At 49.2% G+C, this 24,171-nt stretch overlaps 1 protein-coding gene and 1 pseudogene across 2 annotated transcripts; one reads left to right on the top strand and one right to left on the bottom strand.

The window, feature by feature from the left end:
- Nucleotides 1-154: 154 nt before the first annotated feature.
- LOC136373365 (ras-related protein Rab-6A-like) lies at nt 155-17,036 on the top strand. Of its 2 annotated transcripts, XM_066338275.1 has the most exons (9): nt 183-314; nt 1,636-1,694; nt 4,003-4,056; nt 6,147-6,246; nt 9,049-9,154; nt 9,433-9,544; nt 12,348-12,441; nt 14,108-14,174; nt 15,006-17,036. In XM_066338275.1, exons 2-9 carry the CDS (start codon nt 1,669-1,671, stop codon nt 15,068-15,070), a joined length of 624 nt encoding a protein of 207 aa, XP_066194372.1. In that variant the 5' UTR covers nt 183-314; nt 1,636-1,668; the 3' UTR covers nt 15,071-17,036. The 2 variants fall into 2 exon arrangements, with proteins under 2 accessions (XP_066194371.1, XP_066194372.1); XM_066338274.1 differs by lacking the exon at nt 6,147-6,246 and having other exon boundaries at nt 155-314.
- Nucleotides 17,037-19,988: 2,952 nt separating this feature from the next.
- LOC136373397 (PDZ domain-containing protein 11-like) lies at nt 19,989-23,564 on the bottom strand (annotated as a pseudogene).
- Between the last annotated feature and the right edge of the window lie 607 nt (nt 23,565-24,171).

The raw sequence follows: 24,171 nt of genomic DNA, 5'->3' as shown, positions 1-24,171 counted from the left end.
CACCGCGGTAACCCCCTCCCGTCGCCATAGCAACCGCCCTCCCCGGCAGCACGCCTACCCGCCCTCGTCGTTGCCATGGTGGCGGCCCATCCTCCCGTCGCCATGGCAACGCACCTCTCCGCGGGGCGGGCCGGCGATGACGCGGCGGAGGTGACGCGCGGGGCGGTGGTACCGGGGCGCTCGGCGCTGTCTCCTTGTCCCCATCACGGCTCCCGCTCGGCCCCCCCGCGCCGCCATGTCCGCGCCCGGCAGCGGCGGCGACTTCGGGAACCCGCTCAGGAAGTTCAAGCTCGTCTTCCTGGGCGAGCAGAGCGGTGAGAGCCGGGCCGAGCCCGGGCGGAACCGGGAGGGGGCATGCGGGGCCGATGCCACGCTGTGCCCGGGGTGGGGGACGCAGTTCGGCCCTGACGGGGCCCGCCGGGCCCGAGGAGGGGCGGCCCTGCCTGAGGCCTCCGTGGGCGGGGCCCGGGGCTCCGTTCCCAGCCTTTCCCATTGGCCGGGACTCCGTTCCTCCCTCCCGGGCCCGCAGTGTTCCCGCAGCCCGTGCGGGGAGGCGGCCCCAGAGCTGCGGGGGCTCTCGGCGGCTGCGCTGCCCCCCTGGCCTCGCCCTCCCTCCCAGCCGCGGGGGTTTCGTTTTGCCTCAAATGGCCTCCCTTTTGTGCCCCTTCCGTGGGAATAGATGGATGAGTTGTGTGTTTTCCTTGTAATCGTGCTGCTTTCTCGCTGGGAGTATCCAAGGCCCGTTGGACAGGGCTTGGAGCCACCTGGACTGTGGAAGGTGTCCCTGCCCACGACAGGGGTGGAACTGGATGAGCTTTAAGGTCCCTTCCAACCCAAATCATCGTGGGATTATTACTCCTCACCTTCTCCTCAAGCCCAGAACTGGAGGTCTTGGAGGGATTTCCCGAAGTTTTCTAATTTCCCAGCCTTTCCAATGCAGGATTGACATTGCTGCTGATAGACATTTGTCTAATCTGTTTTAAACTCTCTCCAATGTTCTTAATTTCACAACCTTTTTAGGCAATTTATTTCTCTTTCCTCTTCTATTCGTATCCTTTGAATTTTTCTTGGCTTCCTCTAGCTTCCTGAGCCAGAATTGGAGCTTTATCTTTGTTTTTCAGTTCTTGTCAGTTCTGCACTTTGTCTCTTAATGATATTTGTAGATGTAAATTTAAAGTTTTGAAACAAACCACCAGTTTGCTCTGTATCTGAAATCTTGTTACAAAGGAAGGATGGGAGTGTGTAATGTTGCTTTTCCATGCAGCCAGAGGCAGCAGAACAGCATCTGGGATATCACCTGCTTTGTTTTGATGTTTGTCTCAGACTTGGGGATTACATAAGTAGCAGAACAGGGTAACAAAGCAGATTTACTGCTTGCCCAAAGCAAACAACCAGTTCTTTGTTATCAACACGCCTGATTTGAGAGCCAGGTTATCACCATGATTCATTTTGGACCTTCAGAGATTGATCTGCCTCTGTCATTTTGGAACTGAAATTTCCAGCTGGCTATTTCCCAGGAAGGTGTAGCTGGAATGGCCTGAGATTGACAGCTGCTGTCAGATCAGTGCCACTCCCAAAGCAGTGCTAATTTTTTTTCCACTGCTGCTTGAAAGTAATTTTTCTCTTCTCTTGTAGTTGGGAAGACCTCCCTGATCACCAGGTTTATGTATGACAGTTTTGACAATACTTACCAGGTATGTGATACTATTTATTTGCTTTTTCAATACATATTTATGGATAAATCTATGCCCTGCTGTTCAGATAGATGCCTGAGAGCCCGTATCTCCATGAGATGTCAGTTCAAGATCAGATAAGAGGTTAAAATGTGCCGTGAGATGAAGCTTCGTGATTAAATCAAAGCATCCAGTGTGATGTCAGGAAGTGCAGTGTCCAGAAAGGCAACAAGGTTTAGATCCCCTTTGCATGTGGGGTAGATCCTGGGAGAAGCCTTGAGGAAAATGGGGAGAATATTGTTTTATGGGAAGATGCTGGTCAGGATTTCTGGTGATGGATATGGGAGCCTCTGGAAACAGAGAATGAATAAAAAAACCCAACATCTTCTGACATTCTTAGTCTCTGTTATGTTTAGAGCTTCCATTTCAGTTGGAATAGTTGAGTCTGGAGTGTGTAGATGGAGCTGCCAGAAGTCAGCTTGGTATATTTTGTCTCTCAATTTTTTTATTACTATTTTTTGACTAAAGGACTAAAGATAGGAAAAGCCAGGGAGGTCTTGGCAGGCAAAGAGGGGTGTGGGAATGAAGAGGCTGCAGATGAAAAGCAGAAGATGTGTAAGAGGCCTGAAGGTTTAGGGAAGAATTAATTGCATCAAAGGCACTCAGAGATATTTCATGGTGTCCTAGGGTGATGTTATGATGCCTGTATCCCCAATCATCTGTTCTGTGTGCTGTATGTTGTATTCCATACCTTTAAGAGGGGTTCTGAGAGTGAAGTAGGGAAAGAAGAAGCGCACAGTTTGTTTTGGAAAGCAACCTTCACTCCTTCGCATTATTTTCTTCTCTTCCTCTGGACAGTGTGTTCGTTGGATGCACGGACAGCGGCCAGAGACAGGTTTTTTTCCTTTTAGTTAGTTTAGCTAGCTGAGGCAAAGAAACTTCCTGGACTGTTTTTTTCCTTTGTCTTGGGACTGTTTAAATCTGCTCTGGACTTAAAACCCAGAGGAGGACCGGGATCTTGTGCCTGTGACCCACCAGGGCCTGGACCTCAGCATTTTCCAGCACCGAAGGAACTGGGACTGATAAGAGACTGAGAGAGCTGAGCTGACTCCTGGCAAGGACTTCCTCAGTTTTGCCATCTCTCTTCAGAGCGGCAAGAGGTTTTATTGTTTCATATTATTCATTCCTTATGCTTGTGGGCATTTTGTTTGTTAAATAAATAGTTTTTTCCACTTTTCTCTGAGGAAATTCTTTTTTCCCAGACTGGCTGGGGGGGAGGGGCCGTTTGGGCTTGCTCCCCAGAGGAACCCCATTCAGAGGTTTCCTCCCAAATTTGCCCTAAACCAGGACACATAGGAATATCAAATATCTGTAAAGCAGATGAGATTAGGGCTTTCTCTTTTAATTCAGCCTGGAAGAGTTACTGGTTTAGATTGGGGTGATTTGAAGTCGAGGACAAGTCACTCACTGGAACTGGATCCTCTGTGTTTTTTCTTCTCCTGTGCTTCCTATCTTTTCCTGACTCTTGTAAGATGCTCTCATAGATTTATTTATTGTTTATTGTAGTTGTTATAAACCATGGCATGGGTGGAAAATAGACCTCCCAGAAATAAATTCTCCCTCCTAAATCTGACTCTCTTGCTCTTTTCCAGTTATCCAGTGGTACACATTCAGCTGTGTGTGTTGAGTCGGGATAATTTGCCTAAAATACTCCAATCTGTTACATCAGGAGCTCTCTTCTCTTTCCTGGGGTTCTGATGGGCTGGGGCAGCTCCTTGATTGAAGTGCCTGGGAGTGCACCTAACTTAGTGCAATATTTTAAATGCCTTTGTGCTGGAATTGCTGTAGCAATGGGAATGGGAGTGGATGCAGACCTGTCTGGGAAATGAAGCTGCTGAATGTCACTGGAAGGGAAGCACATTCTGAAGTGGAAAAGCCTGGATAAACATGGCTTTTTAGCTTTCAGTTGCCCATATTTTATAGATTTTGTTTGATCTACCTTTCGGGTATTTCTAACAAGATAATTCTTACCAGACTGAATTGGGGCAGGCGAGAAGGAGCTGCCAGCTCAGATATGATCTGTGCGGAGATACAGGAATGTCTGAGGTTAAAATCCAGACTTAGAGGTTCTTGTGGAGCTGAGAAGTATTGAAGAATGCTGTGAAATGCAGCTGGTGCAGATCCCCAGATTCCTTTGTTTTTATCACCTCAATTGAAGGCGAATCACTTCGCCAGCTTCGTAACAAGTTTGTGAACAGTTCTGAGAGTTTGTGCAGAAAGGGGATGCAGGAAGGCAAGTCACAGCTCCTAATGCTTCTCCTCTTTCCAGGCAACCATTGGAATTGATTTCCTGTCCAAAACAATGTACCTGGAGGACCGCACGGTGAGTGGGGCAGGGGTGGGGTGGCTGGGAGGGCTCTTCCCCCTGGCCCTTCCTCCAGCAGCTGCTGGAATCCCCCAGCAGCCTCCAGAGAACCAACCTTGGTTGAATCCCATCACTGGTACAAGATCTGATACCTCTATCAGGAAGTCAAAATCTTCCATGGAAAATTTGGGCTGGATAATGGCCACATCCCAGGGAATGTGCTTCCTGTTGTTTGGACCTGCTTTAGGTGCAGTTTGCTCTCTGAATTTGCAGCTCTGCCTCTGGGATTGTCAGGATGAAAAGGGCTGAGCAGACCTCAGGTATCACAGAATATTCTGAGCTGGAAAGGACCCACGTGGCTCATCCAGTGCAGCTACTGAAGCCAATAAAAAGCCAAGGAGTTGATGTTCCAAGTCTTGAAGTCCTTCATGATTAGACCACGTTCCTCCTCCTAGGAAGCTCCTGTGGTAACACAGTTCTGACTTACTGCAATAAAGCAATTTGGGATTTAGCCTGCATGAGATTCCTGTTTGCACAGAGACCTCTCACTCCCTTCTCCTGGATTTCTTCTCAGTATTTGAGAGTTTGCTCATGTTTTGCCAGTATTTGCCTTTTCCCCATTTTGCTGCTGTGTGAGGAGTGTGACATCTGTGGGGAGCAGGGAACATTTGTGTGGAGCTTTGGGCCTGCTGCTTCCAAAGAAGTCTCTTCCCAGTGTGTGTGCTGAGTTTCCTTAAAGTTTCTCTGCCATTTTACCAATTATTCCCTCTTAGAAAAGCCCTTCCTTAACTTTTGTTTAAGGCAAAGATCCTGGGAATGCTGCTTGACACCTGTGGATGCCTGTGTACTGTTTTAGTGGTGTGGGCTTCTCATGGTTGTGTAAGTCAGGATGTCATTCACCTGCTGCCCTGCTATCCAGAAAACCCCATTTTACTCCCAATGTTGGAATGCTGTGAGCTTTCCTGATTGTGTATGTGGTCCACAGAGCCCATCAAGCCTGTTCAAATAACAGAGGTGTGGAGTGTAGATAAGAGGAGGGACAAATACAAGCAAACAAGCTGGGAAAATTCAGACACTGGAATAGTTTCTCACATGTGGTTAATGCTGGATTTTGCAATAGGCTTTGATTTCTGGGCTTGGAAATGAGGAATGCTGAGTCTCCAGCTGGGGTGTGTGCTTTGGTGGATTTGATATGGCCTTACAGCAAATAATGTATCTTGAAATTGTACCTGAACTTCATCACTCAGCTCTAAACATGACCTGGGCAAGCCAGCAGAAGGGATCCTCATCCCTGGAAGTGTCCAGGGCCAGGTTGGACAGGGCTTGGAGCATCCTGGTCCAGTGGAAGATGTCCCTGCCCATGGCAGGGGTGGAATGAGATGAGCTTTAAGATCCCATCCAACCCAAACCATTCTGGGATTCCATGAAATACATGTGAAATTTGGTTATTTGAAACCATCTCTCAGGAAGGGCAGCTGTGTGACATTCCCAGCGTTGGGATGTGTATCATTAAGTGAGCTGGAGCCACCAGAAGCCCCATCCTCAGTCCTGGCTGTCAGGAGCCACATCCATGTGCCAGTTCCCCTCATTCCTGACAGACTGAGCAGTTCTTCCTCCTCTGTGTCCATACCTTCCCAGCCTTGCTGGATTGCAGTGCAGGAGAAGCCAGCCTGGAGGGTGGTTGCTGTTGGAGGTTCCACCACCTCTGGTTTTCCATTGGGATCATCCAGGCTGGGCTGAGCTGGTCCTTAGGGTCAGGAGTTCCACATCTGGCCAGCTGCTTGTCTGGCTGTTCTGGCAGGATCCCTGAGGCCTGGCTGTGCATTTCCCTTGTCAGCTGGTGCTGTGAGGAGGGATTTAGGGCTCTCCTGGTTTCTGGTGTTGGCATGTGTGTGATATTCCTGGGTTTGTTGGGAGAGGGATGTTCCCAGACCTCGGGAAATGTCTCTGCCTCTTTTCGCATTTCTGTTCCATTTGAACTTTCCTTTTGTTGCCTTAGTTTTGCTTTGCAACTTATTTTTATTTATTTATTTTGATTTAATTTGAGTTTTGGTTTTGTTCTCCATTTTCCTGCTGTTCCCCTTCCCCTACACTTTTCCATTTCCCAGATCAGGCTGCAGCTGTGGGACACAGCTGGCCAGGAGAGGTTCCTCATTCCCAGCTCCATCCGTGACTCTGCTGTGGCTCTCATTGTCTTTGACATCACAAGTAGGTATCGAGCCCAGGGTCTGCAGGGACCTTGCTTTTAACACATAACTTTGCTCTGGAAGTGGTGGTGGTACCCAAAAAGAGCTGAAATAACCCATCAGCCACCTGTGGGTGTTGGCAGGGATTGGGAATTCCAGTATCTGTGCTGGTTGTTGGTAGCCTTTGGAAAGCTTTACTGTTTTTCTGGTTTGTTTTTTATTTTTCTAACTTCAGAATTATTTTTCTTTTTCATTTCTGGGTAAGGAGAGAGGTTATACAAGTAACAGCTTCAGGTGCCGAAGCAGAGGAATGTTGTCAGAGTAGGAAAAACAAGACAAGACCCTTTTAAACAGAAGCTGTGGAGTGACTTAGGAGGATTCGATATTCCCATTTTGTTGGAAAAGAGACCTGGAGACTCATGAGAGAGCTTTTGAAAGAGGAGAGATGCAACAACCACAATTTCTAAATAATAAACAAGCTTAGAGGGAAATTCTCTGTAACTCTTGACATGAATGTTTTAATACAACATAGGAAGTTATGAAGAGAATTATTTCATTGTAACTCCTTGTTATTGATTCCACTTGATCTGGTGGAAGTTTTGTTAATCTACAGTATCAGGATTTATATAAATTTCAGTAAAGAAAACAGCGCAGGTGGAAAAGCTCTGGCCCGGCTTTATTCTGTTACAAACAAGTTTAGAGTGAGGACCAGGCGTTTGTTTTACTCTGCTAGGCTGAAGTGCTTAACAAATATGATTTATCCTCACTATTCAGGGCAAATAATTTCCTGGTATTTCTCCCAGTCCTGGAGAGAATTCTGGGGGAATTCCTGGTTTGGTGCAAATTATGTCAAACTGGCCTGTTTGGGGAGCACAAAGATGTGCAGGTGGTGGCCTGTGCTGGGGATTCTCCTGGCTGAGGCAGTGGGGCAGGATGCACAGCTTGGCATCATTTTTCCCACTGTACAGGGACAGGATGCTGTTTATCCAGGCAGCTGGAAACATTTTGCCAGTCCAGGCTGTTCTTAACAGCTCCCAGCCATGTCAGAAGAAATTAAGTGACAGCTGACCTCATCATTCTTCAGTAATGGGCTGATCTTTGCAGATAATTTCATTTTGTTCTTAGTGACTGAGAGGTTTAAAGTTTTCTTGTGTTGCAGAAGGGACATGCTCAGGTACTTCTGGGGGCACAATGCAATTGTTTAGTTATTGTTGATGTGCTGGACATCCCAAAATGCAGGTGGAGAGATCCATGAGGGGAGTCCATACTCAGCTCAGACCCCTCCTGAAGTTGTTCCTAAGGGAGGCTGGGCTCATTCCTGGTGTCCCTGGTGTTAGTTGTATTTTCCCTTCTAAAATGGGTGCACACAAACCTGGACTTGCAGAAATGCAGCAATCCTGGGTCACTTCAGGGGTGTTTGTGTGGTACCTGCTCACTGGAGACCTTCCCTCAAGGAGCATTACCCTGCACAAAAAACAAATTAAACTAATTTAATGAATTTAACAAATTTAACAAATTAAACAAATTACCTGGGCCAGCTCTGTGGTGCTTCCTCCAGTTGCCTTTTGCCTGTGAGTCTGAAGGTTTGGAGTGGTTCAGTCACCACCTGGGTGAATGTTCATGGTGAATATTCCAGTGTAACAGCACTGTCCAGGGAGGCTGTGGAAGCTTGGGAAGTCCAGGAGCTGTCGGCATTAGTCTGATCTTCCAGCTCTGCTGTGACACTGCCCAGGTGCTCCCCAGTTTTTTACCTTGAGTTTCCTGGGATAGAGAAGAGCCCTGACTTCTGCTCCTGTAATCAAGTCTGCCTTCAAAATGAAGCAAGAGCTAATTGCTTTAACTATAAACCCTAATCTTCCTTAAGCCCCAGGGCATCATTCCCTGATGGAGATGTTTTGAATCTGACTGCAGCCCTGTGCTTTATCAGCTTCTCTTCCTCTTCTAAACAAGCAATGATTGGTCCTGAAGAAGGTGCTTTTTCCTTGATGAGCTTCCTCATTAACCAGTGCTCTGCCTCTCTGCTGGGATTATTTGTGGCTGTAAACTGGGAACCAGTGGGTGCCTCCATAAAACTTGGGAATGAGTAACAATTCTGTTTTCAGGCACTGTGGGGTGAAGGAAAAGGAGGTACTCCCAGTGTGGAAAGCTTTTTATTTGGGTTGTTTGGGGAGTTTTTGAGCAGTGCTGGTTCAGCCAGGCTGGTCCCAGACCTTGGAGTTGTCATATATAATAATATCAGTTTGTGTTTGGGGTCAAACTCTACCTGGCCCAGCATTTTTGTGACTCCTGTGCTGCTCTGGAAGGGAGAACCCAATGTCCTTTGCACCACCTGAACCCTGCAGTGTATAACATTTGCTTTCATTTCTGGTGGAATTTGAGTTACCATTGCTTCAATATCACATGTAGATCCCCACTGCCATGACATGGATGCTCCATGCTGGAGGTTGGATGCTGTTTTCCTGCCTGGTGTCTGCCCTGTGGGGATTGCCCCAAAAGCTTTGATCAGAGATGCTCCAGACTATGAGTCCTGTGGAGATCCCATCCATAATCCTGGGAGATCAGTGCTGTACTGTTGGTTACCCCCAGTAATGAGGTGGGAGCCAAATCCTGGAGAAGTTTGGGAATACCAGGATCTCTGGGCAAGCAAAGGAGGGAATTAAGGCACTTTACAGACAGATCCAGGTAACAGCTCTGCTGTGGCTGGATTTGGGGCGAGATGACAAGGTCACCTCAGCTGCTGCAGTTAGGTGTGGAAGTGGCCTTTTCCCTAAAGGGTTTTCCTGCTCTCTCTCCTTTCCCTGGTGGGCTGGGCTGGCCCCAGCAGGTCCGGCTGCAGCTCTGGGACACGGCGGGGCAGGAGCGATTCCGCAGCCTCATCCCCAGCTACGTCCGCGACTCCACCAGCGCCGTCGTGGTCTATGACATCACAAGTGAGTGGGGCCTGGGGACAGCAGGGGGGAGTGGTGCTCTGCCCTGTCCTTGTCAGAAACACCCCACACGGGCAGAGCTGAGAAGTTACAACCACAAGTTCTGCAAAAACATCATTCAAATCAGAAATGTTTTCCCCCCTTCCTTGTTTTCTTGTCTGGGCAGGAAATAATTGATGTGGGGTGGGGAGGTTTGGAGAAGCACCTGAGTCCAAGTGAAGCATTTTCCCTGTCATAAAGGAGTTTTATCCTCAGCTTTGCTATTTCATTCTTCCCAGCAGACTTGAATTCTTTCCAGCAAACCTCCAAGTGGATTGATGATGTCAGGACAGAACGAGGCAGTGATGTCATCATCATGTTGGTGGGGAACAAAACCGACCTGGCAGACAAGAGGTAACGGGGGAAACTGGGCCCTGCTGCCCTGCCCAGAGCCACCAAGGACTGGGGCCAGTCTGGGCTTAAAACAAGGCTTGGTTTTAAACATAACATTGTTCGCTTGTCAGGAAATTCTCATTTCTGGTTTCAGCAAAAGTTATTCCCTTTGCTGTCCAACAGATAGTTTAAAACAAACCCACCTAAAAACATTACTTAAGTGGCTCTGCACTGTTTTCTCAGTGTGGTATTTTGTCCAATTTTTCTTTTCACACTGAGGTAAAGGCTAAAAGCTGCCTGTAAAAGCAAGGGAATCAGCTGATTTTCACTATTTTCCACCAATTTCCCTCACACTGTGCATGTGCAGCTGGAAGTTCATGGCACTGTTTCTCCTTAAGATGCAGCACAAACTTTTGTAGGATTGATCTAAAAGTATGAATTTCTCTGAGTGTAAATTTCATGTCATGCATAACACACACTGAGCTTGTGGATGTGTGAAAGGAAACCAGATCAGCAAAACCCAAACTTCCCCCAAAGAGAGACCCAAAACTTTAATTAGACTCCTAAAATGACACAGACAATGTTTTGGGAGGTACCATAATACATTTTGCTTTAAAACTCTTAATTCTACAGCACATCAACCAAAATAACCAGTGTAATGGGTTCTTAGAAGAGCACGGGCTTTACTTTGTGTTCCTATTTCAAATCCTTCTCTGGATTGTTTATTTAACAATAATTTTGTTGAATATTTTCAGAGATTTTTGTTCCTTAGGAAGGTATCAGGAGCAGTGTAGATAAGGGAAGGTTTTTACTTTAATGGGTGGTGCCAGAAGCAGTTGGAAAAGGGAAGATGGAGTGAACCAGGCAGTTCCAACCCTTCCAACTGAAACATCCTCACACACCCCAGAAATGTGGGCTTTGGGTGTCAGAGGATGTGTGAGGGCTTGAAACCATGGGGGGATTTTGATCTGATGCACAGAAAATCACCTCAGGAAGGCAGAACTGGGAACCACCTGGATCTCACAGCAAAATAGTCTTAAAAAATCAAATTATTGTACTTTGGCTGTTCGCAAGATTTTCCTGATCAAAGGAGAACAATTTATAGATGAAATTAATGTTTTCTCAGCAAAATCTTGGCTTTTATTTGAATATAATTGTTCACTCTGTTTCTTGGGATGATGGGCAGAGTGATCTGAGTGTTCCATTGCGGGACATTCCCACATTTTAAATTCTTACTCCTGCAGTTACACATTCCTTCAGGATGCGTTGTGATATGAATTTTCTCCTATGATTCTGGTGGTTTTGTGCCCCAGCATCCCTGGCTGTTTGCCTTGCAGGTTTTTAGTTTTCATCCCCAGCAGGAAAAGCAGGAATAATTCTACTTGGCTTTTTTCCCACTTCACTGAGCAGCATTCTGAGGTGTCCTGTGCCTTGCACTTTGGAAATATTCCTAAAACTTGGTGCTTAGAGCTTCAGGAATACAATAAAAACATGTACAGTTCATTTTGCTTAAGAATTCCATGTGTGATGAACTCATGGTGTGTCCCTGAAATCGTTCACAAAAACAAAATCCAAGATGTTTTCCCTGAGCCAGCTCTGGATTTTGACCACTGAGCCTCTCCCATGCCCTCCTGGGAGCTGGGAATAACTGCAGCTCCCTGACTGACTAACCTGGCATTTCTGATTCCTCTCAAAATCCAGTTTCATGTGAAACTAGAAAGCCCAATGGGATAATTTCAGCCTTGGAGTATTTCCTGGTGGTGCACAACAGCTGGCCTGGCACTGCTGGAAGAATTAAAAATACCAGAAAATTGTTTGAAGCAGCTACAGCTGAAGTTCATGCAACACTGGAAATTCTTATTTTGGGAGCTGAATGTGACAGTAGTCCCGGTGTGGGCTGGAATTTGGAATGATGGGGAAGGGAATATCCATGTGTCAGTAACAGGAGCTGCCTTGCTTTTCTTTTCAAAGGAAGTTGGATTTGTGTGAGGCTGAAATTCTGGGCCTGTAAGGCTGGACAAAGCCACCTTTGGTGTCACAAAGGTGACATTTTTTGAGGCAGAATACAGGAAAGCTATTCATCCTCTGATAAAAACCAGGGATGAAGCAAGTTCTGAGGCCAAAAAGCAGCACTAAAAATAGCCCTGTTCCTTGCAGCCTGGTAAGTTTTTCATTCCACTCAATGTTGCTTCAGTTGGTGGCTGGTCTTTTTTTTTTGGTTTTGGGGTGGTTTTTTTTCTCCCTGCAGCTTTCTTTCTCTCGTTTTTGGACTCTTTTGCTTTGGTTTGGTTTTTCTGCTCTGTGATTTGTTCTCATTGCTGGAGACAGGTTTCTGTAGAGGAAGGTGAGGGAAAAGCCCAAGAGCTGGACATGCTGTGTGTTGAAAGCAGTGCTAAAGCAGGACTTAATGGGGCACACAGTGGGGCTGAGAGGGGCAATTCCAGGTGCTTGTCCCCAAGCTGCTGCACTGTCCCTGCTGCTGGAGCCTTTCTGGAGTCTTTATGTCACCTCACAACATTCCCTCTGTTAGATTTGGGAAACTCCCTGTCTGGGTGTGGGGATTTTTCCTTCCCTGGAATGCTGTGGATGAGGCTCAGATGTTCTGCACAAGCTTCATCCTGTGCTGCTCATCTGCCACAACTCCGGATGTTCCCAGGGGAGCTTCCCTGAGGTGGTTTCATTCCAAACTGAAAGACCTGGGGGTGGTGAAGCCTCGAGGGTCCTGAAGTGGGCTGTACTCTCTTGGAGGGGGAGCAGTAGCTCACTCCCAGCCATCTCTAACTCTTCCTTCTGTTCCTTGTGTCTCTTTTCCACCTTTGTGCAGGCAAATCACCACAGAGGAAGGGGAACAGAGAGCCAAAGAGCTGAATGTGATGTTCATTGAGACCAGTGCAAAGACTGGCTACAATGTGAAACAGGTAAATCCAGGTCGTGTTCGCAGTCAGGAATCTGTCCCTCACTGCTCTGGGTCTGCTCCAGGGTGGGTTTGTGATCCTGCAGGAATTTCCTCTTGTTTAATGCCATCCCCTGTGATGTTTCTTGGTTTATGTAGTGCAAGCTCCTTTCCTGTTGAGTCAATGATTCTCTGTCAAAGCTAAACCTTGAAACAAAGGAGAACTCACTCCAGAATGTGCTGAGGGATGGGAAAGGGGAAAAATCATTGTTTTGTGCAGCCAGTCAGCTGGAATTTGGTTTGGTTTGGTTCACAGTCAATGCACTGTTTGCTGAATTCATTGCTGACATCAGTGGGGAGAATTGTTTCTGCTGATGCGCTGGAGTAGAAGTTCCTCCTTCTGTTTGCCAGCCAGAGAATCTTGAAATATTTCAGGGGAATGGAGCTTGGAAGGGATCCCTGGAAATCACCCCTTCCAACCCTCCTGCTCAGAGCAGGCTGCCCAGAGCTGACTCCAGCTGAGTTTGGAATATCTCAAAGGATAGGGACTGTCCAGGTGCCAGTGTTTGATCAACCAAACAGCAAAATAACCTTTAAATTGTTGTTTTAAGCAGAATTTCTCAAATTTCTGCTTGTGCCCTTTGCCTCTTGCTTGTGATTACCCTCTCCACTGGTTCAGGGATCGTTCTGGATATGACAGAGCTTGGAATAAGGAGCTGTGAGCTCTGGAGGAAATTGGGAAACATCCTCAGGAGTTTGCTGCACACCAGCAGCTTGGTACAACCTCACAGTGGGATTAGGAGGCTTTGGGCTCGGCTTTTGTGGCTGTTCTGAATTGAACCCACTTTAATGTTTGATTTTGACTCGTGTTACCTTCTTTGCCCAATGGGTATTCATGGGGAGAGCTGGGATTTGAAGGCTGTAAACTCCAGCACCTCACTGGGACCTTGGTTTTGCAAGGAACACCCTTTGGAGAGGTGGCTGAGGAGCTGCTGGGAGGGAAGTTCAGCAGCAGCAGGGATTGCTCTGGTGTTTGGTGCAGCAGAGTTCAGAAGCCTGGCAGTGTCTGTGCTGTGTGAGGGCAGCAGGGCAAGCTCCGAACATTGATCAAGGAATGATGCAAACCCATTTTCCGGGTTTTCTGGGGATATCGTAGCCCTTCCCAGCTCCAGCACATCCTTCCCAGTGTAACTGCAGCTCCCTGGAACCAGCACTTCTGCTGAGGAATGGCTGTTTGGCAGCAGGACTGACCTGAAGGACTGGGCTCTAAAAGCTCAGTTATTCCACAGAGGAATATTCAGTGCCAGCTGAGTGATCAGAAATCCCCAAATGTGCACCCTGTGTGCACAAGCAGAAAGAGGCTGGACATGCTAAATGATGTTTAGTGAGTGCAGGAGGGAGTTCCATGAATCCCTTGAAGAATGTTATTAATTCCATGTTCTCTTCAAGCAGGAACAGGTAAATTAAAACTTTTTTTGTAGGCATTGAACAAGTTCTTTAATATAAGTTCTTTAAAACCTGTTAAATTTCCTGCATAAAATTCTCATGGCATTTTTGATCACTGCTCTGCCTGCTAAAGTGTCCACTCAACGAGTTCGTACAACTCAGATCCTGAGTCCTGCTGTAAAACAGTGTTTTTAACAGGAACTTTTTTCTGACAAGCCTTGAGCTTCTCTCTTGCTGCTTTCCAGCTTTTCCGCCGTGTGGCTGCTGCCTTACCTGGTATGGACAGCACACCAGAGAAGAGCAAAGAAGACAGTATCCTTGTTTTCCCATGGAATTGGGCAATTATCTGGTGTTAAGTTGGGCTTACTGACTTTCTTTGGCACCTTGTGGGGATGGGTCTTACTGGGGTTTTGCAGGTATTTGGCTGAAACAGGGCATGGAGCTGTTGGAGTGTGAGCAGAGGGATGGAGCAGCTCTGCCATGAGGAAAGGTTGGGAGAATTTGGATTGTTCAGGCTGGCGAAGAGAAGCTTTGGGGTGACCTAATTCAGGCCTTCAGGATCTGAAGAAGCAAAAAAAAAAAAAAAAAAAAAAAAAGGAAAGGGAATATTTACAATGGCTTGGAGTGACAGGACAAGGAGGAATGGCTTCCCACTGCCAGAGGGCAGGGTTAGATGGGATATTGGGAAGGAATCCTTCCCTGTGAGGGTGGGGAGGCCCTGGCACAGGCTGCCCAGAGAAGCTGTGACTGCCCCTGGATTCCTGGAAGTGTCTAAACCAGATTGGATGGGGCTTGGAGCAACCTGGGATAAAGGAAGGTGTCCCTGTCCGTGGCAGGGAGTGGCACTGAGTGATCTTTAAGATCTCTCCAACCCAAGCCATCCTGGGATTGGATGACCCTGTTTCTGGGCCAGATATAAATGTACACAACTAACAGCCAGCACAAGTTTTGCTTCTCCACTCGAACTGAGGCTGGAATTTCCACAGCTTTAAAATGCCAGAGTTTGTTACTCTTTTTGTCCATCCTCTGAAAGGTCTCACCATGTCCCTGGCTTTGCAGTTATCCTGTGCAGGTAGGCCATGGAGAGACACCAAACAACCCTTCCAGATCCTGTTCTAGGTGATTCCTTGACTGTCCCTGCAGTGATTGACATCAAACTAGAGAAGCCCCCCGAGCAGCCAGTCATGGAGAGCGGGTGCTCCTGCTAACAGCGCCTGCCAGCAGCACACCCGCCCGGCCGGGCTCCCGGAGAACATCCTGCTCATTGCCACCCCTCTGGGGCTGGAAAACCATTCCTAAGCGAGCGAATCCCTGTGTACTGGTGGGGAGCAGCCCCAGCCGCCCCTCTCACTGCATGGTTTGAGCCCTGAGTGCAGAATGAGTGTCCTGTCTTTTGTTTATTTTTTTATGTTGTTGCACTTTGGCACCACGGTGCCCTTCACACTCCCTCCCTCCTTCTCTCTCTCTCTTCCTCCCTTTCTCCCCCTGTTCCCACCTGGAGCCTCCCTGCTCAGATGTATCTTGTGAATGCCATGGAAAAGCTGCCAAGTTAGGGAAGACAAAAATGAAGCTTTGGGGGGGTGGGTTTTCTGCCTTCCCTCCTGCCTTGCATCCTCCCCCTGCCCTCTCCAGCCCTCTATCCTGCATCCCCACTTCCTCTGGTAAAAGGCTGCTCCTTAAACTTAAACCAGTCACTTGGACTTGCCTTTTTGAACTCTGCAGGTTCCCTGTTCCCAGGCTTTGCTTCCCACAGGGCACACACCCCATGAGATCCCTGGTTTCTCCTTTCTGTGGATGATCCTGGCTAACTCTTGCTCACAACTTCCCAGTTTTGCCCCTCGTGTCACACAGGGCCCTGGAAAACCCCAAACTCTGAGAGCTTTGGCCTTGTTGCTTCCATTTGTGTAGCAAGGACATCCCAGAGCCTGCTCCCCTCAGTTGGAATCTCTTCCATCCAGAGGATGTTGGTGAGTGTTGGCTGCAGACATGGGGGAGGAGGAGAGAACAGAGGCTTTGCAGCCCAAAGCTGGGTGGGGAGAGATCCTCAGGGATTCTGGAAGCAAAGTGACCTGGAATCCATCACTGCAGGGGCAATACCTGCCCTGGAAATCATGGATGCTCCTCAGACTCCTTCCCTGATCTCCATGCTCCTGTTCCTCATCATGGGAGCAGCTTCATGCAGAGCAGGAGAGCCACAGCAGAAGGAAGGGCTACATTCCACTCTCATTGCCAGGTTGCTGCTTGATGGAATCATTCCCATTGCCTCTGCCCTTGGAGCAGAGCTCTGGGGTGGGATCAGCAGCCGTTTCACTACTGGGGGAGTTTTAACCTTTGCCAAAGCTGAGGGGAGCAGTGACAGGGAATTCCTGTCACAGTGGGTGGAGGATTGGAGGGCTGGACGTTGCTGAAGGGAATTCTGGTGTCACTCCCCAATCTTGAAGGTTGGGAACTGCTTCCTTTTCCCCAGCCCCTGGTTTTGAATCATTTTATAGAGCTTTTCAGAGATTTCCTGGGGTTTGGGGTCCACAAAAAGTTGGTTTGTCAGTTGGCAGAGAGCAGAATTCCAGTCCTTTCCCCACCTGGCCTGTGTGACATGGAGGATGCTGTGGTAGGACAGTGACCACAGTGTGACCATGCTGGGAAGGGGTCAGTGACACTTGCTCCTCTCCCCTGGCAGGGTGTCCCTCAGTCCCTGACACCGTGTGTGCACCTGAGGGCAGGAAGGGACAGCCCTGGCCTGGCAGCAGGTCATCGAGGTCCCCAGAGTCCTTTCTCTTCTGGGCGAGCTGGCTGCAGGAGGAAGCTGGGATGTGACTCCCCATCCCCCAAGCCTCGGGAAGCTGATCCCATTCCCTGTACATAGCCCATTGTGGGAATTGCTGGTGTCAGTGTCCGTGTCTGTAGAACAGGTGTTGCTGTCCCTCCTCACAGGCAGCTCTGCTGTCCCTTCGTGTTGTTCAAGTCACGGACTGGGGCTGGAGTGGGGAGACCCCAATTATGGGGCAGGGGGTAATTAGTGGAATCCAATAGTTTCCTTCCCACTGTTTTTCTGGATGTGTTCCTGTCGTGTCTGGCCCTGCTGTCTTGTAGCTGTAGTAAGTGTGACTAACTCTGAGTAAGGACTGTGTGACATAGCCACAGTGTATCACTAAATAAATAAAGTAATTTCATCAACACTGCACTCTCCTGCTGCCACATGGGGGCTGGGGGACTAAAAGGGGTTTGCTCCAAGGTGTAACATTCCTGTCCTGAGTAGGGATGGAGGAGGAGTGGAGGAAGGACAGAGGAAGAAGAATGGAGGAGAAGGAGGAAGAGGAGGAAGGAGGGAGCAGGAAGCATGAAGAAGGAAGAAGAGGGATAGAGGAGGAAGGATGAATGAGGAAGAAGGACAGGAGGAGGGACAGAGGTGGAGGAATGTTGAAGGAAATACAGAGGAGGGAGGAAGAATGGAGCAGAAGGAGGGACAGAATGAGAAAGGAAGGAGGGAGGGAAAAAGGATGGAGGAGGAAGGGGAGAACAGAGGAAGAGGAGAAGACTGCTGACATTGTTGCAAAATGTGGAATATGTAACAATTTTCTCAGGCAGTCTCTGACATTTGATCTTTGTTGCTTTCAATCCTAATCAGCAAAAAAATGAGATTTAATCCAAGAAACTGAGCAGCTGGAACTGATGTCCAGGTGTTGGAAGGACAAGTGACTTGTGGGTGGAATTGCCTTATTGAGGGTTAGGGCTGGACATGCTTCAATGATCTCAGCCCTGGGGGAGGTTACCAAAGCTTGGGAAGGAGGATCCCTATTTTGGGATAACAACAGGACCCTGTGGATCCAAACATAACTCTCAATGGAGCCAGGAGCACACGGCTCCTGAAGCCCTCAGGTGAGGCCTGCCCTGCAACACACCTGGGACTGATCCTGCTGCTCCAGAAGGACCTGCAGGACCTCTGCCAGTGCTGCTTCCCTGCAGCCTGAACCCCTGGCAGTGCTCCCTTCGTCCCTGCAAGTGTCCAATGCCAGGTTGGACAGGGCTTGGAGCAACCTGGGATAGTGGGAGGTGTCCCTGCCCATGGCAGGGGTTGGCACTGGATGATCCTTAAGGTCATTCCCACCCAAACCATTCCATGATTTTATAAATTTGTGCCTCTCATCTCAGTTTTGTCAGTCACTAAAAAGATCCAGTGTTGCTGGAGCTCTTGTTTTCCCACCAGGAATCAGTAACTGCTCAACTCTGGTGGTCTTAATGCTTTGCTAATTAGCATAGCCAAGACATGAATGCACCTTGGGAAACAATCCACTTTCCTGTCAGCCAGGTCAGCAGGAAAACACCTGAGTCATTCCCTGGGAGGAACTGCCCAGAGCAGGGGAGATCTTCCTGGAGCTCCTGCCAGGGAATGCTATGAAGCAGGAGGGACAAATTCAACATCAAAATTGTATCTACAGCTCCCTGTGGAGAGAGCTCCTCTTTCCCCATGGAATGTAGGGAAGTGGCTATCTAAGAGGGGTCATAAACCATCTGCAGCTGGGTAGCAACAGGATGCTAGCAGCCCTTATCTTTACAAACAGCCCTTAGACAGAGACATTGTGTCTCTGGGGTCTAAAGGATGTAACTTCTGGACAATATCAAAGGTGTAGCAGAAGCCATAGGAATGCAGAGCTGGGTGTTACTTTCTCACCCCTTCACTGACCAATGCTATGCTTGCTTTTAGTTTTATGCATGAGCTTATTAGGTGTGCTATATATTCTGTAAACGCTTCTAATAAACTGAGTCTTGCCAGTAAATCGTATTGATTCATGGCATTCTCCCGCGACTGCGACAATGGAACATGGGAGATTCTGGGAAACCAGTGTGAGACCAGAGAGGTGATACAAAAGGTCTCCTTCCCAGGGTGTTTCAGGGGCTTCCAAGGATGTTCATTCCCCTGGTGGAAAAGCTAATTGTTAATTCTGAGTGAAAACCTCTTTTCTGGTGTCTTTTCTTCACTCCCAGCCTGGCTCAGTGTCCTGCTCTGCTCCTGGAGTTGTGTTGGTGCCACCACAGCTAAAATCCTGCCTTGCTCCTTCCTGGCAGTGCTGGACACACTCCAGGTTAATCAGGGGCGGATTTCCAGCAGAGCCAGTGGAAAAAGCCTTAAAACAGCTGCAGATCCCAAATTTTCTCCAGCAGTCTGCAAGGGTGACTGGAGCTCAGCCTTGTCCCAGCATTTCCTTGGAATGGTGCTCATGGTGGGTACATCCCAACCTCCACACAGACTTCCTGAGTGGGAATAAGCTGAAATCAGGCTGCTGTACTTGATTTATTGATTGTTTTAAAGAAAAAGTGGAAAACACCACTAGGAAGAGAAGGCCAGAGCCAGGGCTGTCCTGAAGCCATTACAATGTGATCCCACCAGGCATTTGCCCCTAGATTTGCTAAAAATTAACATATTTTTTTGGTAATTAACATTTCCAAACATCCCAGCCCTATATTGTGTGGGTTTTATCAGTAAAGAGCCACCAACAGCCAGAGCTGTGCATGGACTGGGGCTGGATTTTACTCCTGGAGTTCCCAGCAAATCCAGCAATGCAGAGCAGAGGTGGGACAGAGAAGGAAAGAATTCCATGGCACGAGAGAGTGGAACAGATGAATTTCCTGGAGGACAATGCCCGTGCTCTTCTCAGGAATGCTCCACAAATAGGGATCCAGGATAAAGGGATCCAGAACTGTAGCAATGGTCCCTGGCTATTAGGAGATTGGACAGAACAGACGACACGTCCAAACCAATACGGCTTCCATGTCAAATTCTCCTTTATTATCAGCCCCTGGTGAGTTATATAGGTTCACTACATAGTTTACAGTTACAGGCTATACAAAGAATGCAAACAACCCTTATTTATCTAAGTCTTAAGGTGGCTAAAGTGTTAGAACTACAATTCTACATTTAGAAACCCATTACTTCTCAGAACACCTTAATATAAATTGTGAGTTTTCTACTGTGCCACAACTATGAATTTCTAACTGCATTACTGTGGCCTGCAGGCCCTATGGGCTCAGGGGCCCACAGGCTCTGCAGGCCAAAGGGCCCAGTCTGGAATTGTTCACCCTCAATCAATCCAAATATAACACTCTCTAAAAAAATCCCAATAGAGAACCAGCCCAGAACTCACATTAAGTCTTGCTAAAATCTGTATCCTGCTGGAGCAGTGTAGCAATGTATCTGTATAACAGGCCATTCTGATGCACCAGCCAAACTGTTTGTGACTGATCTTATCAAGCCACCTGCAGTTTTGTTATTAGAGCTTTCAGGAATTCATCAAGGTTACTGAGAAAACAACAGGATCAAAAATAAGAACAGAGAGCTTGAGAAACTGTCTGCAAAAAATGTAAACCCTAGATAGGGGAAGAACAATGTGATGATGGACACTTGACCAATTGGATGTCCTGAAGGATGTGTGCCTGCCTCATGAAGAAGCAGCTTAGCCAACCCGGAGATGTGTGCCCACGTGGACAGTAGACCTAGAATCTATATCTGGGATGTAATGTAAATAATAAACGGCTTCTGTTGGAATCATATTGGTTCTGTTATTCAGTGGCCCATTTCCCCCTGCAAAGCAGCTGCCCCCCAGGACCCACTTCACACCAGCTTTTCTCAACATCCGTTCCCAGGAGCACAGCCTCAATGCCCATCCATCTTCCAGCCAAATGAGCCCCTTGGCATCTCTCCATGTGAGAAAGAGCAGATCCTGTGCAGGACAGCGGTGCCTCCAGTGAAAGCTGAAACATGAGGAGTCATCTAAGACGTTGGGAAAAAGGAGTGGAGGTTTTGGCAGGATGAAACTCCCTGTCAGTGAACTGTTTGTTCCTTCTGCCGCTGGTAATCTGGGAGAGAGGGACAAGGAGAGGATGGCCAGAGGGAATTACCCAAAATGTTCAGGAAAACACACATTCCCAAGTGGAGGCACTGTTTGAGACCCTCTGGCTTTAAAAGTGCACTCCCACCAGTCATTTCAAGTGATTTTAGGGCATTTAGAACAAAACTATTTGTTTGAAATTATTTGTTTGAAACTCCCTCTTACCCTACTCCTTTTTTTTTTTTCTTCTTCATGGCCACTTTCCATTTTATGAAGAATCCTTGTTTGGCTCAACTTCTCCCTTTTTTATCCCTTAAATCTTGGAACTTTATGGGTGCAGAAGCAGAAACTGGGAGTGAACCCAGTCCTTCCCTTCACTCACAGTTCAAACATCCTTAGGGAGGGATATCCACCCTTGGCACTTGTGCCAGAGCTCGTTCCTATGTTATTCGAGGATAATTAGCTCAAATTTATGAGTTCTAAACTAACTTTTCCATTCCAAACCATCCCACCTTCCTGCTCTCTGGGTTTTTGTTGGAGTCCAGGGCATTCCTCTGGATGCCCTGGAAGGTCACAGACCTCGGCAGAGAGGTTTGGGACCCGAAAAAGAGGGTTTGAATCCTGGCTAGGGGGGGTCTGGGGTCTGTCCAGGGGTGTTGCCTGGCATATAGCCCAGGAGGACACAGTCTTTGACTTCAGCCCATGGAAAAAACTTCCAACGCTGAGAGAAGAATTACAAGTCACAAAGGTGTGAAAACAGTAGTGTAGCTTTTCACGGGGTGAGAAATTGTGTAGTTTTGAGTTTTTAGAATATATAGGTACATGGGGGACAACATGGAGCATTTAGGGTGATGCCCTGGCTTCTTCTCCCCTGGCCTCCATCTTCTGATGTGATGGTGGCACAAAGTAGTTTAAGGGGATTGGGTCAAAGTAGAGATGACCCTGTTAGTATAGGTGATAGGTATTGGCACATAACTGTAAATAATATACACGTAATTATCTGTATAAAGAGGCTGCGACCTCCCATCAAGAGGGGTGTCGTCCTGTGTCCGAGCAGCAGAACACCTCGGCCGGGCACAGAGAACATTGTAAGATAAGAAATAATAAACAATGCCAGAAACCAAGAAAAAAACAAGACCTTGAAGACTCCATTTCATTCTTACGTCTGGCTCAGGGCCTTCAGAGGCAAAAGACTCTCTCGAACCACCACCTGAATCTCGGGCAAGAAAGAGGACCAAACCTGAGGGGTTTTCTTACATGGGCAGAGAAGGCCAGGCCTCATTATCCTGATGTGGTGCCTGATCCCAAATCAACAGTCAGAGACCTTGGGCTGCTAAACTCGGGTGGAATGGGCAGGGATTTATGGAAATTTGCTTCCCAAGGAGCATTCCAGGACTGGGCACTTACTGTAGGGGAAGTACTAGATATGCATCGTGATCTCCTGTGCTGTCTTCAGGATCTGCACTGCCTGGAAAACAAGGAAAGAGCATTCCATGGGTTCTGTGCTGGGCTGAGAGGCTGGAAGGAGGTAGATTCCCCCATCCCAGCACTCACCTTGCTGTGCTCAATGTACTGGAAATTCACATCGTTCACTGAGAGCACCTGGTCCCCCTCCTGCAGCCTAGCCCTGTGAGCACCTGAGTTGAGAATCACCTGGGATGGGAGAGCATGGATGGTAGCAGTGGATCTCACAGCTCCCCTCCCACACTGCCCCAGGGAGCAATTCCAGGGGCTGGGAAGAGATCAGGGAGTGGTGCAAGATGTTCTGAGGACTTTGTGGCAAATCCCAGCCCCGGGCTCAGGGGGTGTGAAGCAGGCAGAGCTTGCTCAGCTGCTCCCACTGGCACAGGCAGGATCCGGGTGGGAATAGGACAAGGACAGACATACCTTGGAAATGAAGATTCCCAACTGCGAGGCTTTTCCTCCCCGGATGTTGAAGCCTAGCTGTGGGAAAAACCAGCAGGGAAATGCAGTCACCAGGACCCTTTCCCTGGGAAAGTTCTCTTTCCATTCCCCAAGATTTCTGCTTGTCCAAGGCCCTTCCCATTCCCCAGAACCCTCCTCCCTGATGGATCCAAGGCGTGGGTGCTGCAGTGCTCAGCTAGACAGCAGCACCAGGCCCTGTCTCCTAATTCCTGCCACCGGGAACACCGGAGAGGTTCCCGCTCCCATCCTCCACCAGCTCCACATCCCAAAATACCACATCAGGAACAAGCCCTCCTCTTGCCTACAGCCTTGGAATCTGCCACCCTGCCCGCCCCACGCCTGTCACAGCAGTTCCTTGTGCCAGGACGCTGCCAGTCGGGAATATCGCAATCCCAGCGCCTTTTTTACCAGGAAACGCTCTGGGAACCGCGTCCAGGAACGCGACACCGCGCCCAGGCAGCGCCGAGTCGGCGCCGCCCTCCTCACCTGCGCCCCGGGCGGCTTCTTGAGGACGATGGTGCAGGGCAGGAACTGCGTGAGCTCGCTGTTGCAGTCAGGGTGATACACGCACTGCGGGGGACTCGCGGCGGCTCAGCCAGAGCCGGGCCGGGCTCCTCCGCCCGGCGAGACCCCGCGGCCGCCGCCGCCATCCCCGGGCCGTCCCCTCCCGTACTGGGCTGACCTCATGCGACGGGACCCAGGCGGACGGGGTCTCGTAGGGCGGCAGGAAAGCCGCCGGGAAGTCGTCGTATGGCAGCCAGCCCCCCATGCTACCAGTCCGGCCACGGCCAGAACGCGCCCCGCGCGCGATGCACTGCGCTGCTATTAGCCGCGACCTGCCCCTCGCTCCGCCCCCCACTTGACGCACCCGCACGCAATTAATTCCACCCCGCCTTTCTCCCCGCCTCTCGTGCTGTTCCACCCTCGGTTGACCCCGCCCCATCTGACGCATCGCTCGGTGATTGGCCGTGGCGGAGCACGGCCCGCTTTGAATCGCGGCCGTTGCGGCGCCGCCAGTAGAACGAGCAGCAGCGGTTCCAGGTCAGTTCTGCGCCCTCCTCGCAACACCGGGCACGGCCCGCTCCACACCCAGCCCAGGGCTTCCGCTCCATCCTCGTTCCACCCCAGAGCTCCGGCAGGGCCGCTTAACCCCCTCTCCATCCCAGAGCCCCACTAAGGCCGCTTCACCCCCGCTCTACCCCTATCCCGGGCAGGGCCGCAGCGGTTCCCGCTCGATCCTCGCTCCCGTGTTCCGGCCCGTCTCACGGCGCTCGTGTCCCGCAGGCTGGCGATGGTGCGGGAGGACGAGAAGGGCATCCCGGTGCGCGTGGCGCTGCGCTGCCGGCCACTGGTGCCCAAGGAGACCGGTGAGGGCTGCCAGATGTGCTTCTCCTTCGTGCCCTGGGAGCCGCAGGTGAGGCTCGGGGGGCTCCCGGGGGTCCCGCAGTCCGGGCGCGGTTACTAGCGCTGCCCCGTCCCTCTCCTCCGCAGGTCGTGGTGGGTAATGACAAGGCCTTCACCTACGACTACGTGCTCGACCCGTCCGTGGAGCAGGAAGT

The sequence above is a fragment of the Sylvia atricapilla genome, chromosome W (genome assembly GCF_009819655.1).
Source record: "Sylvia atricapilla isolate bSylAtr1 chromosome W, bSylAtr1.pri, whole genome shotgun sequence".
In the NCBI taxonomy this organism is placed as follows: domain Eukaryota; kingdom Metazoa; phylum Chordata; class Aves; order Passeriformes; family Sylviidae; genus Sylvia; species Sylvia atricapilla.
Note: the sequence above shows the minus strand (reverse complement) of the source record. Positions and strands in the feature narration are given on the sequence as shown.